Source organism: Antedon mediterranea, chromosome 9 (assembly GCF_964355755.1).
Source record: "Antedon mediterranea chromosome 9, ecAntMedi1.1, whole genome shotgun sequence".
NCBI classification, from domain to species: domain Eukaryota; kingdom Metazoa; phylum Echinodermata; class Crinoidea; order Comatulida; family Antedonidae; genus Antedon; species Antedon mediterranea.
In genome coordinates this window covers 21,984,474-22,002,813 of record NC_092678.1, presented here as the reverse complement: position 1 = coordinate 22,002,813, position 18,340 = coordinate 21,984,474, and the positions used below count along the sequence as shown (strand labels likewise).

The following is an 18,340-nucleotide window of genomic DNA, read 5'->3' as shown; positions in this document are numbered from 1 at the left end:
AGTATGGCATAGTCTGTAGATCTGAAATTGATATGAATTAATCAATTTTCTTTTCAATTTCTTGTTTCCTAATTCTTTTATATCAATATGTTCATCTATAAACCATCATACTGTACCTTCACTACACTGTGTCTTTTTATACTTCTCCATGTAAGGATTATTGATGTCAAAGACATCATGAATAGGTCGGACATCCTCTCTTGCCCTATGTACGCTTCCTATGGCATCCTGTTCTTGAGAGTATCCCTGCTCTTGTATGGTAACTCTGCCATGGAAGAAACTCTCAACAGCGGTTATTACTGGATGCAGATCTGGTGTGCTATGTCGGCTGTCAGTTGGTACTGGTTCTTTTTGTCTTGTCTTTTGTTTGGAGTTTTGAAGTCTGACAAGGTCTTTGATTAAACTGTTGTACTTGTGGTTTTCTGTTGAAGGGTAGAGCTAAAAAGAATACAAAGGAATCCTTTATACATTGATTTCTGTCTTTCTGTCTTTATAGCTCTGTCTACACTATCAAACAAAAAATTCTGATGTGCCCATATATAGAAACGATGACATTATATCACCACCATATTTGGGCACCATCATACTTTTTTGTCAAGCTAGTTTTGATAGTGTAGACAGAGCTTTAAACTGCTATTTTAATGCAATTTGGTCTGACATTATTCTGACACAGCACAGGACAGAGGTAGACATCAACCAAATACTAACCTGCTGAAACTGTCCCTTGTTCTGTTTCTGTCTGTGAGTCCCCATCAGGTATTCTAAGTCACCATCTGTCAAACACAGTTGATGAGATGACTGACAGTTTAGACCCTAACAAAATAAATATTGATATCATATATTTATAAATTATTAGTACTTTACAAGGTAAACAAGTGTTTAGTTCTTTCAATTTATTATTAGGTCTGACTTTAGATTAGGGCATACAGTATTTAAAATGAACTGAAATACACAATTTAACCAATGGTTTTATACTGTGAGGAATTGTAGAGAAAGGAAATTCATTTTGCTATAGAGTACTGTACAACATAACCTGTATCTGTACTTTCTAGATAAAGAGAGACCTTAAAAAAGATGTTTTGTAAAAGTTATCTAGATCTATTATTCTCAATCCATCCAATAAAATAGTTTTTGAACATAGAGGGCAGTATAATAGTTTTTTACCTTTATTCCAATATTCAAATTAAGTGTTTCCAAAGCTTCAGCAACATCAAGAGCGACAGATGAATTTGAGAATAAGATTTTAAGGGTGTCGTCAATGACCGTCTGCTGTGTATGGTCACCAGCTGACCATTCATTGGCATCTTTTGAAAAGTCTAGGTCAGGATGGCCATTTACCTGCGAAAGTAGGTAAATGAATTACAAATGGGTTTCATCCAATTTTCTAAGATAGAAATCATAAGCATTGTATGTTTTTTAAAGACCCCTTCCCTGCAATTTTGGACGTTTTTTGGAAAATAATACATATATATCACTTTAAAAACATTAAACCATGTCATTCCTTGTCTTAAATGTATGTTTTATGGTAAATTATGATAAAAAGTGAGAAACAATGCACTACCTAAGTAGCTCGCGGCGATCGACCTCTCGTGGACGGTCTTAGGCCTACTGTAGCCTAGCTAGGCTTAGTTTTGTAGGCCTAGCTGGTAAACATCGATAACGTACGAACATCGTACGCTAGCTATATACCTAGCCTGACGTTGTATAGTTGCTGCATTAATTGTCTTTCTATTTTTGCCAGACTCCATTGATACAAATTGGGGAAAACCCGGTATTTTCGCTGAAAAGTTAGGAGTCTTCCATTTGTTTTGGCTTCACGATCGATCGAAAAGTGGGCGAATTACAGGTGAAAAACAAAAATATCAATCCGCGCGCAATGCATTTTGGGATTTATAGCGGGCCGCTATAATTATTAGAATCGATTTATTTTTCACATTTTTAACCGTTTAAAGACGAAAAAAGTTATCGCAATAGGACCATATAGTATTATTTTTACATTAAATATAGTTTGTGATCTTAAATTAGATCTAAAAAACGTAGGGAATGGGGCTTTAAGTATTATGATAACATAACAATACTATCCATATGTTAAGCTTGATGAGAAATGCAACGCAATGACCAATCACAAGCAACAGTCCCTGGTCAGGTCAACTCACTTGCTTTGTGTCTACATCCTTGTGCTGCATCTAGTGGGAACCAAGCTTTGAACTGCTGTATGGTGTAGTCAAAACCTTGTACCTGTTCAGGCTTAGCTTTTTATCAAGGTAAATTGGTTCCTGCACACTAAAAATAGCGATAACTAATATATTACCAACCTCAATTATAACTGGGTGAAGAGTTGAGTTGAAGATTAGATCGAAACCAAGCAGTTGAAAACAATGTTTGCACCTTAAAAATAGTAATAAATCCAGTAAAACATTTGTAGAATGTTTTAAGAATTATTAATTGATAATAAAATTAGATTTACCTGGTCCAATTTAAAAGGGCTCTGGCTTTAATTGGATACCTTCATTCTAGTTAAACAATATGGTCATACCCACTTTTTTTAGCATACTTACTTGAAAGGCGAATTTCTATTGGTTGAATATGATTTAAAATGCTCTTCTAATGATGATTCAACCACTAGTAGTGTCTGTACTATCACACTCCCCATATTCTCAAATGCAATCTTAGCTGCATTCTTTCCGTATGTTTGTGATAGGTAAGTTTTTAACTGTGAGAACAGCCAGGTCCTATTTGGAACCTAAAAAATAAATCAAATAGGTACAAAGTAGAAATGAAAATGCAAACATCTGCCGAAAACTTTTTAAAACTCATATAATCATTTCTTTTTTTTTTACCTTTTTGAAGTGTTTTTGATAATCTTGCCTATAATGCACAATTCCCTGCGAATGAATATACACCGTTAATGGAGCGATTGATGTGACAAGAACATGCGCCCTCACGCTGACCGGCATGCCAAATACTAACAAAGGGTTTGGAAAGTATTGTTGTACCACAGCGTTTTTTTCACTATACCTACAAAAAAGAAAATAATTCATAATTGTTTAGATCTCTCCTAACTAAAACCACATAATAATACTCTACTTCAAAGGTGATTTTAATGTCTTATACAGTAGAACCGCTAAAAGGAATGTCTTTGGAACTTGCAAAGTATGGTGTCCTTTAGGGGGAGATTATGTTACTATCTCAAACTTACTGTTTAACTTTGGCAAAATCTCGATCTCTAGTAGGTTGCAATAGTTGTATAGCACCACCAGGGGCAGTTGACTTTACAACCCACCTCGCATCTGTACCTAACGCATCAGCTACTCCTAAGAACTGCTCATACTGCATTGGTAAAACCCAACAAACTGGAGAAATTACACCTTTTCTCAGTGCTGTAAAATAAAAGAAATAAAATTGTATTAATGCTCTAACTATGCACCCCAATGATGTATATAAGCCATGATATCGAGTAGGTCTAATGCTCTGTCTACACTATCAAATTAGTTTGACAAAAACAGTGTGATGTGCCCAAATGTGGTAGTGATATGCCCAAATATGGTAGTGATATGTCCATATTTATATTTATTTTAGGCAAGCCAAGGTTTATGAGCACTGTAATTTCCATTATTATTTTGGACAATAAATGAATCTGTATCTGTATCTGTATCTGTATATATGGGCACATCAAGTTTGATAGTGTAGACAGAGCTTAAGTAAGAGTCCATAATTCTTGGACAACTTATACAGTCAACACCTTAAAGTGTTTTATTTTATTCACTTTTTCAAATTACTAATACTGATATAACTACTTTAAAATAAAGATCTAAAATAAAAAGAAAAATCAGGGAGATAAAAACTAAATTTAGACATTTTAACAATACTGCCCTCTATTCTAAAATAACTTTACAAACTTGTGGAGGATATAAATACATCACACAAAGGCCACTTCCAGCTACTGTACTTTGTGTGTTAAAAAGGAAATTAGATTAAGATTAATATTTCCTATGTAGGAATGATATTGTATAATTACTAAATTTAATTTATTGCATGACAATCTTTAACATTATAAGATACCATAAATTTACCATGCAATAAATTAACATTTTTGTACTAGTAATAAAATAATTAGTCTATTTAGTATAGTTCCTATTTTCGATTATTTGCACATTACCAGCCTTTAAATATTTGGAAAGTTGTGTAAAGCTCTGTCTACACTATCAAACTAGTTTGACAACAAAAATATGATGTGCCCAAATACGCTAGCGATATGCCCAAATATGGTAGTGATATGACATCATCATGTCCATATATGGGCACATCACATTTTTTTCTCACATAAAGTTTGATAGTGTAGACAGAGCTTTATATTGTCAATTTGTTTGTCACACCTGGGATCCTTCGAGCCGCATTCATGGTTGAGCAAAACTTATCTTTTCTCCATAACGTTTCTCTAATACCTGGTATTCTATTAACCTACAGTAAAAAGATACACAATAGAATAATTATAATCATGACTATTTATTATTCTGTGTTATTTGATGATTATTCGCTGTAATTTATGAGTAATTTTGTCAAGGTCAGTAATTTGTGTAGATAAAACACAGAACGTTTGATTTTATCAGATGTAGGCAGGCTACAATTACTGTATGTCTCAATAAATCAATGACAAATCGGCAGACATGACATAAATACTTTTTAACTATTTTTTCTTTCTTTGCCGATTTAAAATATTTTAAAGTTGTATGAACACGTAAAAATGGTTTACTTACAATGAAGCACTTATTTTGTTAATGCTGTTCAGCCAGTTAATTAAAAGTATTTATTTTATTTTATTTATTTATTATTATTATTATTATTCATTAAAAAAGAATTTTTAGATTGTTTAGAGTAGAAGAACAAATGTGTTTGACATGTGTCTAGTTCTGTTATACAAATCTCAACATAGTTGCTATACCCACTGTAGTGCTCAGCACCGGTTTTGCTCATTAGCTAAAATATTGTATATTAAAATGTTTGCTTTTCCTAACTGAAAAGTTTTGGAGAGTGGAAAATGTTTTCGTTGGTACTGTATTCATTTAGGAGAAAAAGGCATAATTATTCATTACATATATTTTATTAACAAAGTAATACTGTACAGCAGTACCTTTTGGCCAGCTTGTAAATGGCGGATTGTCTCACGCTGAATACAATCGCCTTTATCTCCATCCGAGTAAGTCATGCATAACATCAGCATCCATGGATTAATCACATTTTCATTTTCAGTGAGATCCTTTGACACCGCTATTTCTGCAAAAGAAATGGATTCATTTACAATCAATCAGTGTTTCTATTATGGTAGAGCCTGTGGGCCTATTGAGGTTACACCTTCAGGACAAAAATAGTTTTCCTTTAATATGGGTGTCCCTTGAATAGAGGTTGACTGTAGTCATACAATACAGTATATTGCCATCGTTACTTTCACAGAAAAGTGCCCCTCTAATAGTGGTACTGTAGACCCTAAATAGGGGTGTGTCAAGTAATTCTACTCTAAAGCTCTGTCTACACTATCAAACTTTATGTGCCCATAACGGACATGATGATTCATATCACTACCATATTTGGGCACATCATACTAGTTTGATAGTGTAGACACAGCTTTTAATTCTCTATTTAGTTTGGCAAAACTCATCGTGTCATTTAGTAATATCTTAGTGGGCATATTACTGCAACTCTGTACCTTCAAACTTTGTAAGAAGTGTTCCATTCTGTTCTGTCAGTTTTGATGAAATGATCCCTTCTGGTTTTTTAACTCTGAACCCATTCTGTCTGAGAGGTGTTTCATAAAATGGAAGATCTCTCTGTATGATGTTCAACTGTCCACGGACATAAGCAACTTTACTCAGTTGCTGTTGTTTCTCTAATAATCTTGTCTCTAACTGCAAATGATCAAATCATAATCAATAATTATTTGCATCATAATCACAAACAAATACAATATTAAGATGGAGAACGTACAACACCTTTACAAAAACAAACACAAACTAATAAAAAAAATTACACTTAAATAAAATTGCATTGCCCACCCACCCCCATGCAAAGCCAAAATAATCAAGTGATATTACAAAGTAATACTATTATATTGTCATATTAAGTGATACTTAGTCAATTAATCGGATGTGCTTAGAGATCTGCGACTTAAAAATACAGAATGAATTTTATGAATATTTATTATTTAATATAATAATTCATTAAGTAAATGAAATTTGTAAACAGAATTATGGTAATCTATTTTAAGGGTCAACTCATAGAAGATCAGACAAGTGGGTATCATATCAATGTTTTAGGAAAGTCTGCTCCATAGGCTGGTCAACATATAATGGAAACATTAGGTTAGATTCAGCACTTAATTTCACAACTTAGGCCTCTAGATCCGCCACTGTCTCCTTAAATCTTCCAGGGGTGGTAGATGTTAACGTCTTGGTCTCATGCAGACCTGGTCCATTTGCAAGGCTTAGGCATTATTTATTTATTGAAATGTACACTCAGGACCCCATCAAAATAGGTCTCTAGTTTAACTAATATATTTAATCATCTCATCTTTAATAATGAGAATGTAAGCCATCAGGCCATGTGTCATGGTTCAATTGTACATTAATGATGCATACAGCATAAATCTAAAAGACCCCACCTTGTGTCACGCAAACAACTTTATCTCACCATCTAAGTTAAATATTCAAGATAGAGAGAATTTGTACTGATGAAAAATGTCTGTAAACCTTTAAATAATAAATACCTTTTTTTTTTAAACAGTACATACAGGAGAACCCCTCCTTTGGGAAATCCATATTCAGGGCATACTATTAAAGGGACACGAGAAGACAAATATTTGTTAATACTAATTATATCTCTGTCTACACTATTAAACTAGTTTGACAAAAAAGTGTGCCCAAATATGGTAGTGATATACCCAAAAATGGTAGTGATATGACATCATATCCATGGAAACATCACATTTTTTTTAAACATAAAGTTTGATAGTGTAGACAGAGCTTATTAAGACACCAACCCCTATTTAGGAGACACTCTTATTAAGTAAAGTCATCCAAACTCTTTGTTTTAATTCAGCAATTAAATTAGTTAATTGGTTGACAGTTACTTAATTAAATTTGCACAGATCATGTTTCCATTTCCCATATAGTTCTTGTGGTTTCATTTTAATTTTTCTCTGGTAAGTGTCAACAAATGGTAAATAAAGATATTTAATTTCAAAACACGAGATAAAATGCCCTACTAGATTTACATAGGCTAAAAGTAAATATATTAAAGGGACCTACATCACAAGTGATGTATCCATAGCAACAGTTGTTACCTTAGCAACATTCAACAGCTGCCCTGGCCATGTGAATTTTTGATACCAATTAAATGTTGGTAATTAATGAAAGTATAAACCAGATGTAACTAAAATAGTTTACCTGCAGGTCAAAGTTATTTACAAATTAAATGATAAAGTTATCAAGATTGATGACAGGATTTATGTATTTCTAAACACTATACTGTTTTTCTTAATATACTGGGTATGCCAATTACTTTTTCTGCTCCCAGCCAGTCATTCATTCATTCATTTATACTATATACAGTAGTTACCTTATAAACTCAAAATTACTGTATGTTGGTAGTATATTGGTTTTAAAGATACCTAAAGTATGAAGACCTTGTTGGAGTCCTCTGAGGAGAACCATATCACCAATCATTGTCTGGTGAAGAATACTTATTTGTTAATAAGAATATTTCTTATCAGTACAGTACATCAAGTAGTTAATTGAAATGATGAGAAAACTTTTCAATAATCAGGTACTAATTGTACAAGAAAGTATAGTAAAATGAATATCTTTGAACGATCTTGGTAAACAACCATCAACAAAGAACTTGCTTTATTAAATTGCTGATGCGGTACGATGAATCCTATAAAGTTCAAATCCTGTTCATTATCTAATTTTTTTATCATTGTTACCTATTATTTGTTTTGGTCCATATGTTGGGAAAAAATTGTTTAAGAAAAATATCTTGGATCCAGAATTTGTAAAAAAATTGTGTGGAAACAAGAAATTTTTTAAGTAGTTATATCAGCTGCTTGATTTTTTCAGAATTTAAAAAGCTCTCAACATTCCAACATGAAAAGAGGTACAGTAGGCCTGGGTCTACTAACATAGTTTTTAAAGTGTGCATAAATTCATTCGGTCGCTATACATAAATATATACATATATATATAAATCCAAAGGCAAATTACTGAAAAAAATGACAATGCTGTGGGTATCAGTGGCTGGATCTCAATGGAGATACAAAAATAAAAAGCGAAAAGCTAAATCAAAACGATAAAGTTTTGATTTATATACATATATATATATAAACACAAGAGGCAAAGAACATATACCGTATATATATATATATATTCGAGTCTCGGTTGGGGCGACTTTTTCTCATTCTCCCAGATTTCCTCATCTTTATCGTTTCAAAAATTAATTAAATAATTTTCAGTGTATCACCGGGCGGTTTGGAATTTATTTCTATGCCTGTTGTGTTTATATATATATATATATATATATATATACATAAATCCTAAACTCTGCTAACAAGCTAAACAAGGTTCTAAAGCTACCCGCAACTTAATTACAGAGTTAATCTTCCTACAGTATTACTATTATATTTATATTATACTATTTTTAGTACCAGGCACTTTCTGTTTTTTGTATAACAATAGTTTTAAGTTTTATAGTATTATTTCATTAGCTTTACAGTGGACTAATTTTTATTATTTAATAGTCAACTTTGAAAAAATACAATTGAAGTAATAAATAGTAGTTGTTTAGTTTGCTATTTGCAGTAGGTCATTGACTTATGACGTTTAGTATGATGTACCAAGAACAAAATATAAAGTACAGCTATGTAGAAGTTCGTTTAAACTTTGTCAGTAAAAAAAATAGGTACTAAAGATGTTCTAGTGGAGAAGAGAAGATAAAAATTATGTTTAGATAAATATTTTGTTAATTAAAAGCATAATTATTAAACATGAAACATCTGGAAGAGGTATGTTGATATAATAAAATGCTGATTCCGTAGTAACTACAGCACAGACATACAACTTCAGTGCAATATATAATATTCTATACTACTGTACAGTACTGTACTGTACTAGTAAATGTATTTGTATCACAAAGTAGAGATCAAAATACCCTATTTTAGTTCAATTCATATCTACTCAGCCAACAATGCCATACTGTACAATTGTTAATATTGTTGATGTGATCTTTTCCCATGATCTTAAGATCATTTCTCATGAACTAAAGATCTTTTACCATGATCTAAATTTATCAAGTATAGGCCTACAGTATTTATCATTGGATAAAATCTTATGATTTATTAAAACAGAACTTGCCAGTATCAGAAGCTTATCAAAAAGTTATTTTGTTGTTGACAATTTCCATATCATAACATTATGAGGTATTTGAAATGTATTTAGTCAATACATCTACTGTACTGTATAGAAAAACCACATTTTCTCTAGAGTTTGATTTTAGAAAAAGTGCTGAACCTTTGATGTCCTATTTTTGGAAATTGTAATATTTATGGACCCTTTGGATCTGCATGGTTTCTTTAAAACTGTAATTTTGAAACTCTCTATAAAGCTATAATAAAACTCCTAGCCCCATCGCAAGACAATTATTGACTCTCCCTAATTCCCCCCGGCAATATTGGCTCTCTTGCCTACTTCTCCTTGGTGGCCATGCCTATTTCTAACACACCAATATTGTCTAGGCAGCAGCAGGGATTAGTGAGAGGCTTAGGAATTGACATGGTCAAAGTACATGTGGCTTATTCCAAACATGTGGTCAACAAGTCGCATTGTATGGTCAGCTGTATGTCGCTGCCTTTGGCTGTTCCCAGGCCATGGCTTGACCAATGTAGGCTGTTGCCGCTTGACCACTGACTTTATATCATGTGTCAGCCAATTAAGAAACTAATTACTGTCAAAATAACTGTTGAGTGAAAACAGTTTAGTAAATTTGATCATGTTTAATAATCTTTTTGTAGTTTGTTTTGTTTTTGTGGTTTTCTGCTCGATGGGTGGTTAGAGGAATAAAGATCTTTATTGAATACATCCTACTCACATACCAAACCTTGATGAAACTTGCCGAAATCCTATAACCAATTTAATGCCATTCCATTGTATCAAGTTCATGTCATAAATTGTGTACTATAATTGGCTAACTGCTGTATTGTAGCAAATTGAATACATAAAAAGCCTATTTTAAATTCTATCAACTTTGACTCTAAAACATTACACATATAACCAACCCACACCTTTCTATCCTTCACCATATACTTACTTTTATTTTGTTTAATTTTATTTATAGTCCCTGTGTGCATATGTTTATTTAGAGAATGTTTTGTTCTTAAAATTTGAAGATTACGAGAAAAGTTTCATATGCTACTACAGTACGAATTAGTGTTGTGATAGCTTCTGAAACTACGCCAGTTTTTAAATTGAGAATCTCTCATAAAACAAACAATAAAGTTGCGATTTAAAGTCTGCTGTTGGAATCCCCCCCCCCCCCGGGTCTAATATACGTGTGATGTATTATTGTTTGTATTGTAAAATCCGGAATAAATTTAATTGAATTGAAAAGCTGTATGGACAGAAGTCATCTTTAAAACTGATTACTGTATCTCTTTTCACCAGTATTTTGTACTTTTATTTTTTAATGTTGAATGTTAGAGTTAGATATAAACTGTAGGCCTACACTTACCTTGTTTAAGTATATCTGGAACTCTGTCAATTTAATTTGTTCATTGTCCTGCTTTTCCTCAACTTCCATCCCTTCTAGAATGTTCCTATGATGTACATAATCATTCATGGTTTGTCCTAGGCCCTCAAACACAACCTCATGGGCTCCTCCACCAGCATCCTCCTCCTCCTTGTCTCGAGCCTGAGGAACAGCAGAATTCTTCTTTCCCTCTACGATACCCATTGTGAATCCGACGTTGTACATCATGTAGATTGTGAACATCCCTAGAGCAAGAGCCATGATCAGGATGTCTTGCTTGGGAAGACGGCGTAACCGACACATTCGGTTTATCCTTCTTACAATCATCGTCACAATTATCTACCTACTGTATGCCTGAGATGGAACAATTCACAACTCGTCAAACACACACTTACCAGTGGGATGCAATTGTACTGAAGGTTAAATCACGGGCAGGCTAGGCCTACCATTCAGATCAACAGTGATGGTAAACCAAGCTCCCCAATGGCTGTTTAGTCCTTACCCTGGGCCTATAGGTAGTCAAGCTTACCGGGTCATCTTAGGCTAAAAGCTCCTGCTGGCCTTTTTTTTACTGACGTTGAACACAACTTCATGACAAATCAGAATCAATTAGCCATGATCACATCACAAATACAGGAATCCACAGCAAACCTAAAATAAATAAATATTAAAATATTATTAAAAACTACATTGAAAGATTTTAAATAGTATTTCAGTAGTTTCTATCCAATTCTATTCTCATTAAAAAAAATGCTAATTTTAACTTGTAGTTTGTTGTTTTTGTACAAAAATAAAAACATGAATTGTCAAAACCAATTATTAAAATAATGGTCAAAACAACAAACTTCTAAGATCAAGTACAAGAGGTCAATAACCTTGCTATTGGCGATAGTATTAGTCTCTGCTGTTAATTGAAACGAAATGGATAAAAATATGTGTCGGTCAAAGAAGTGTCATTCCCAGTGGACGAATTTATCCGGTATGTGTGGATGTAGTCGTGCTGAGCAAATTCACGCAGCCTAACTTTTGTCGACCAATGTTAAAATTATTTGAATGATTGCATTCCATCTAGCTTCTGATGTCAAGCATGGATATGATATATTCTAAATCTTTTATTGATGTTTGACTAGGCAAAAATTAACCTAAAACTAGATTTTAATTCATCAACTATAAACTATTTTTGGATGAGCAAACGTATTGTTTGAGGTGTAACAATCAACGTAACACTTTTTGGAGTGTATTGAGTGCTCTTGTTATTTCTTGAAATTGTTTGTGATTTTTGCTTTTATCTTGCATGCAGCTTGTTATTTTACTATCTGTTTGACTCAACTGTGGGATTAAAAGCTCATTTTAAAATTCTAAGAATTTACACAATTATCTGGGTCATTTGACAGATATTAAAGTGTTATTTAATTAACATACCTAAGATTGCCAAACCATATGAAAAGATAAGAACAGAAAAAACATATAAACTATATGTAATGGATATTTCTGAAGAGTTAAATGGTCAATAAGAATGATGGACATTGAAACTTGACCATTCAAACTGCATTTCAGATAAAATTGAAACTGATTTCTGTTAATTATCTAAAATACAGTTTGAGCATGTACAACTTTGTTTTGATCTCTTAGTACACTTGCTTATGAATATTCAATATCTAAAGTAGCAGATAATTAATTTTTTTATAAACCATCAGATTTTACCTAGTAGTAGTAGGTCTATGTACATTAGATTTGCTTATTTCAAAAGTTAATTTAAAAAACTTTAAAAGTTCCCTTTTTTATAGAGAAAACACAGACAAACATTTTTACTTGTTAGCTGATATATTATCAAAACTCCTATATCCTTTCAAAACAAAAGTGACATACTTTATCTCAACATCACTTGCTGCACAGAAGCAGGCACAAAGAAGGCAAATTATAAATGTTAATTAATTTAATGTGCGTTTCCTGAGAGGCGTTCCATGCAGGATATCTTGTTAATATTTCTATAAATGGAAATTTAGAAGGACATTTAGAATTATAACCCTTCTTTTAATTACAGAAGCTAACATTAAAAAAGAAATTTGAAAATTGTATGTTTTCCTATATTAATGTTCCTCTTGCACAAACCTCCAACAAAACATTTGTGGAGTATATACAGTACGCGTGAGCATTGCAGTTTTAAACAAAAATGCTCCAACGCAAATGATTAGTTTTAAAAAACTGATTTAAAATTGTTGTGGAATCATTTCTAAAAGGTAACTGGGCAAAATTTTAATAGGAAAAATAATTTTATTAAAAAAAAGTCATATAAAATACAGTGCAATAAAGTAAAAAATATGTTTTTTCATTATGAAAATGATGAGTTGTCAATTAAAGATTAAGTGGAAGTGAATCTTAATGGATTGGAAGAAGGCGGTATCTTTAATTTGGAAGGCAGGATCTTATTTGGAAGGCGAAATCTTTAATTTGAGAATAAGCATGGATCGTGGAATACGTAAACTTGAATACAAAACAATAGAATTCAGTGTTTAGTCATGGAGTAAAGAATAAGAGGAGGCACAACTCGGCCTAGCTATCCAGTTAATCCAATTAGTATCACGCTGTGCGGTAGTGCTTAAGCATAGGGTAATAAACTTCCCATAACGATCCTTTGAAGAACATCCTGTTTACCCGTGCAGCTCGCTGCAGAGTCGGCTCTGATTACGTAACACCCTAATTAAGGAAGAAGCCAGGCATGACATCGGTGACAAAAAAAGTAAACAGAGGCTGCGCAGTAGTTTCTAATACATCATAGTGAAGCATGACCTTTGTGCAGTTGTTCATTGTTCTTTGAGCTTTTTTCTCGAAAAAACCGTTTAAAAATTGAGTAAATTTTCACGGAGATATCGCAGTTTTTATACCAGCTAACAAATTAATCATATTTTTTATCAAGCCATAGACGTATCATTTGGTAAATCGAAATTTTACCGTTTAAGCAACTTTTTAATTTACGAACCCTAGTGCATTTTGTAGCATATTAAAGACTCCAACTTATTTTAAAATCACATTTTAGTGCGCGCAAATGCGCGCATGAAAAAAATTATATAATTTGTTCTCATGAATATTCAAAAATATACGTATAGTAGAATTCCAACGACACAATTTCTTATTTTTATTACTGTATATGACATTTAATTTATGTTTCAGTCTATATTATGACTGTTTAGCAAAACTAACATTCTTCTATTTTAGTCTGATATTGTATAATTAAATTATTTATGATATTAATATCATAAAATATATGATTTTTACGATCACATACTTAGAGTTCAGTGAACTTGTAGGACTTAAATTATATATCGTTTAACGATTTGTGGCTACACATAGGCCTAGTAGTTCGTAATATATTATTATTTAATAAATAGCCTAAATAAGGATAATATTTAATCCCATAATGATGGACATATTTAGTGCATACCGTAACCGGTAGGCCTAATAGGTTCAGGCATAGGCGCACCTATAGTAACAATAAACAATATCAATAATAATAATAGGTTTTTTTTATGTAGGTCTATATTAATATATTAATAATTGTAATAACGTTAGAAAACAAATAGTAGTAATATTTTATTAAAGAAGAAATTAATCAATTAGTTTTAGTTTTCGGTTGGTCGTTATTATAATATTATATAATATGGTATAAAATGGTACGGTACTACGAGAATATTCGTTTAGTATCAACCCGTAACAACAACTACAAATGATATGTGTTGGTTAAAAATTCAATTACAAATATAGTCTATGCTCTTTTGTAATTATAAGCCATTGTATAAAAGGATTATGTACAGTTCGGTACATAGCGGTTAATCGTAAAATTAAAAAATCGGACATACGAACAATAGATCGCCAACATTATTCGTACCCTTTTGCTGTATTGCGTACGTCGATCACGACTGATGCGGCTGTAAACTTCGCCTGGAAAGTAACTAGTACAGTACACATTCTGGTCCCTGGATGGAACATGATATCACATGTAAACCGCAATGGAGCAGGTCCAATGTTAAACAATTCGTACAAAGGGGAACCGCCAGACAAGTGCGTACCTAATCATTGTTTATTAGATCGCTGGCAATAATGCATGCAAAGTGCAATTGCTCTCCGCTCCACCAAGCAACGTACAGTACTAAAAAAAAATGGAACGTCGCGGTTTTTCCAGGCGCTGAAGTTATACGAAGTGAACGCGAATGATTTTTACTGTATATTATATTCCCCGACGAAAAGTACTCGCGTTTCCCAGACGGGGAAGAGGGGAGGAGGGGGGAGACGACGAGGGGATACAGCCCCCGTAACCTCCCGCTGGCACCACCACTGGTCCTTATTAAACCCATTTATTCATCATGATTCATGATAAGTTGTCTGGAGAAATTACCAACATTTAGTACACAGTAAACCATATAAATATAATTCCTTTATTGGTGCCGTATAAAACTCGTATTATTAATTTATTAATAAAAGATATCCAGTAGAATATATATATAGCGCTGCTTTTTAATAAAAATTAATAAACAAGGTCGGAATACAAGTTCAGTAGGTCTACAAACAGTATATAGTACACCTTTCACGCTTGAACGCACATCGCCTAGCAAGAGTATTGTGACGTCCTAATACGCATGTGTACTAACACCAAAATTGACCGCGGGCAGTAAACATTGTACTCTTTGCTAATTGGGTTACGTAACGGCAGTGTTTAGCACCTCCTTTAATACTCATTACAAGCATAGCCTTAAGCAAGCGGTAAACACGATGAACTGACTGAACTATTCAAGTTGTGTCTCCTCTTATTCTTTACTCCATGGTTTAGTATTTGAACCTTCACCCATCCGCTTAATAAAAGATCTAATATCCAAGATCATGAGTGAATTCTTTGAGAATGACTGCATTTCCTGATGGACGGTATTCAATCAATTTGTACCTTTAAGGCTTACAATTGCATTAGTCTATTCAGTTGATGCTGAAAGCATGGTCATGTGTTCTTACTAAAACCATGGAATAATAATAAGATAAAACCAAACACAAGAAAATCGAATTCGGAGTCAAAGCATTCTGCTAGTTGGAAAATGCGAGTCAGAAAATGAGAGTGACTGCGAGTTACAAACAATATATGCGAGTTACAAACAAGATCTACTTGACTTTCAGGACCTCAATAGCAATAGGTTAATTTCCCTCATTTGTTCATAGGAAACTGTCTCATGACACGGTGTTCTTTGAATAGGGGTGGTCATGGACATTTTTCCCCTCGTTCTTTTCACAGGAAAGTATCTGCTTAATAGGGGTATTCTTTGAATAAGGAAGTCCCTCATTAATTTAATACATCAATGATTATAAAGCAATCATCTGAATTATTTGACATATTATACTGCTAACACTATAAATCTTATTATTATTAACACTATTGACCAAAGAATCAACTAACTTAATTTACCTTTTAATGCCATTCTAACAAAAAGACAAATGTACTGTATACATGCATGTCAGATTTTAGATTGAATTTCTTTATTAATATCTACCAAAGACCTTGATATTTCAACTTTAAACACATTCCTCGTTTTCATGCTGGCAAGAGCATCAAACGATAACATAAGCTTAAAGCAGTGTTAGAATTCAATCACAAACTGGAGTGTGCACTTTGCTCCGTAGAAATTGTAGCACGTCTTCTGTCTGCTCTGTAGGCTCCTTTAAAACCTGGAGTTAAACCACCTGCCCAGGATGGGTGCCGAGAACCAATAAAAACTTAAATTGGTAGAATTTACTCACTATTTAAAGTTGTTGTGACAAAATGTCAGCAAACTTTATATTAGGAAATCGGTCAACAGTGTAACCTACTTTTTAAAACTTTAATGTCAATTACATCCAGGTACTTGATTGTATAGAGGTGCTCAATGTAATTTTCTTCTTTTCTTTTGTATTCTTCCTTCGGAGAGAGAGGACCATTGTTGGTTTATCCAGGTAAGCAGGCACAATATTGACTGCTTATTATGGTATTTAGGTAGTGGAGCTATGGCAGGATTTGAAACCAACCATGTGATTGATAGACAAGCATATTAACTACCGCATGCTACAGTTAAACTGCTACCTAATAGTTAACAGCATTATCAGTTATACACAGTATGTTTTTTTGTTTATTTATATGAATTTTATAGAAATGGTTTTCGTACCAAGTTTTGATCTGTAGGATCATAGAGATAATATCTCTATGGTAGGATATTGTAAGAAAAAAGTGGAGTGCAATTGAGATACCGATACAGAACATATTTTTCAGGGAAGACCTAAGGCTAAACAAATTCAAGAACTGTTAGTGGAGTGTAGCTCACAAAGTAAGTCATATTTTGAATTAACTGCCAGTTCCATGTGATCAAATGGGTGGCTTTTACCACCAGGGCAGACTTACACCCTCTGGGTCAGTACAGTAAAATATTTACATGAACTAATAAAACAACAAGCGATTATGTAATCCAGAGGGAAGACTTGGAAAATGTTTTAAGTACTAATACTATACTAGTACATAATTCCCAGGGTAACTATTTATGTTTTCATAAAAAACATTCTTTACATTAATTGACACTTCACATTGTGAAGTAGACATGTCAAGTAGACATTGGATAACTCCAAGACTAAGCACTGATGATTATTTCCACATGGAACCCAGCTAAACATCTAGTTATCTCTGCTGACCCTAATGATCCCAGCCTCTCAGCCAAGCTTAGTAAAGCCTACCAAGACAATCTGATGTAAACATCGTTTCGTCTCTCTCGTTTAGATTCTTTAGGGTATTCAACTCTATACTACTACAATGCTGTATAATTCCGGGAACTATGGCTATTATAAGTTACTACTAACTGTAATGGCACTATTGAATAGTTCTTAACATGATTGCTTACGGGTAACAAAGTATGGGTTCGATTTTAATGTAAGGGTACCTTTAGGTTAGAATTTTAAAAAAACATCTGATTATAATGATATTGATACACAAAACTAAAAAACTATTACAAAAAATCATTATTACATATTATATTACAGTACTGGCTATAGATATTTAATGTAGAGTATAACCAGTGGCGTACCGGCTATGAATGAGCGCTTACTGGCTAAACCTAGAGGCCCCAGAGGTTATGGGGGCCCCTGAACACGGCCAAGAGGAAAAAACAGGCATTCAAATATGTTGAAACAGGCTAAAAACGCCCAAGGCCTCCAGAGTTGGAGGGGCACTTAGAGTTACTACGCCACTGAGTATAGCCCCTAGTATCAGCACAATTAGGAAGAGGCCTGGAAGGGAATACTGTGATTTGATACAAGCTGGGAAGGAGCTGTGAAGGCTAAAGTTCGATAAATTTAGCTTGTCGTGACGGAGGAAAAGATGACGGTTAAATTCATTAGAGACTTCCTTTTAGATCTGCTGGAGTTTTGCCAATGTGCTTGATGTTTATGCGAATGTTTCGCTTTTGTTACCGGTTGTCACTTTAAACATCAAATGAAACTCGGCACTTGTGTGATTATTTTACTCGATTGCATGCTGTTTAGCTGTGGA

At 33.3% G+C, this 18,340-nt stretch overlaps 1 protein-coding gene and 1 long non-coding RNA gene across 3 annotated transcripts in view; one reads left to right on the top strand and one right to left on the bottom strand.

Moving 5' to 3' along the window:
- Nucleotides 1-17,088, top strand: part of LOC140059451 (uncharacterized) — a 64,617-nt gene extending 47,529 nt beyond the window's left edge. Inside the window, exon 3 of the long non-coding RNA XR_011847189.1 lies at nucleotides 16,956-17,088. This is a non-coding gene — a long non-coding RNA (uncharacterized lncRNA). The remainder of the gene's footprint in view (nucleotides 1-16,955) is intronic.
- Nucleotides 1-18,340, bottom strand: part of LOC140059448 (cadherin-like and PC-esterase domain-containing protein 1) — a 35,933-nt gene that overhangs the window by 14,411 nt on the left and 3,182 nt on the right. For both annotated transcript variants that reach the window (XM_072105376.1, XM_072105377.1), the window contains exons 2-12: nucleotides 10,774-11,442; nucleotides 5,705-5,903; nucleotides 5,132-5,274; nucleotides 4,377-4,461; nucleotides 3,200-3,380; nucleotides 2,841-3,018; nucleotides 2,559-2,743; nucleotides 2,316-2,388; nucleotides 1,165-1,338; nucleotides 709-813; nucleotides 117-438 (exon numbers count right to left, since the gene is read on the bottom strand). In XM_072105376.1, coding sequence (XP_071961477.1) covers nucleotides 117-438; nucleotides 709-813; nucleotides 1,165-1,338; nucleotides 2,316-2,388; nucleotides 2,559-2,743; nucleotides 2,841-3,018; nucleotides 3,200-3,380; nucleotides 4,377-4,461; nucleotides 5,132-5,274; nucleotides 5,705-5,903; nucleotides 10,774-11,118 — 1,990 coding nt within the window. In that variant the 5' untranslated portion in view covers nucleotides 11,119-11,442. The remainder of the gene's footprint in view (nucleotides 1-116; nucleotides 439-708; nucleotides 814-1,164; nucleotides 1,339-2,315; nucleotides 2,389-2,558; nucleotides 2,744-2,840; nucleotides 3,019-3,199; nucleotides 3,381-4,376; nucleotides 4,462-5,131; nucleotides 5,275-5,704; nucleotides 5,904-10,773; nucleotides 11,443-18,340) is intronic.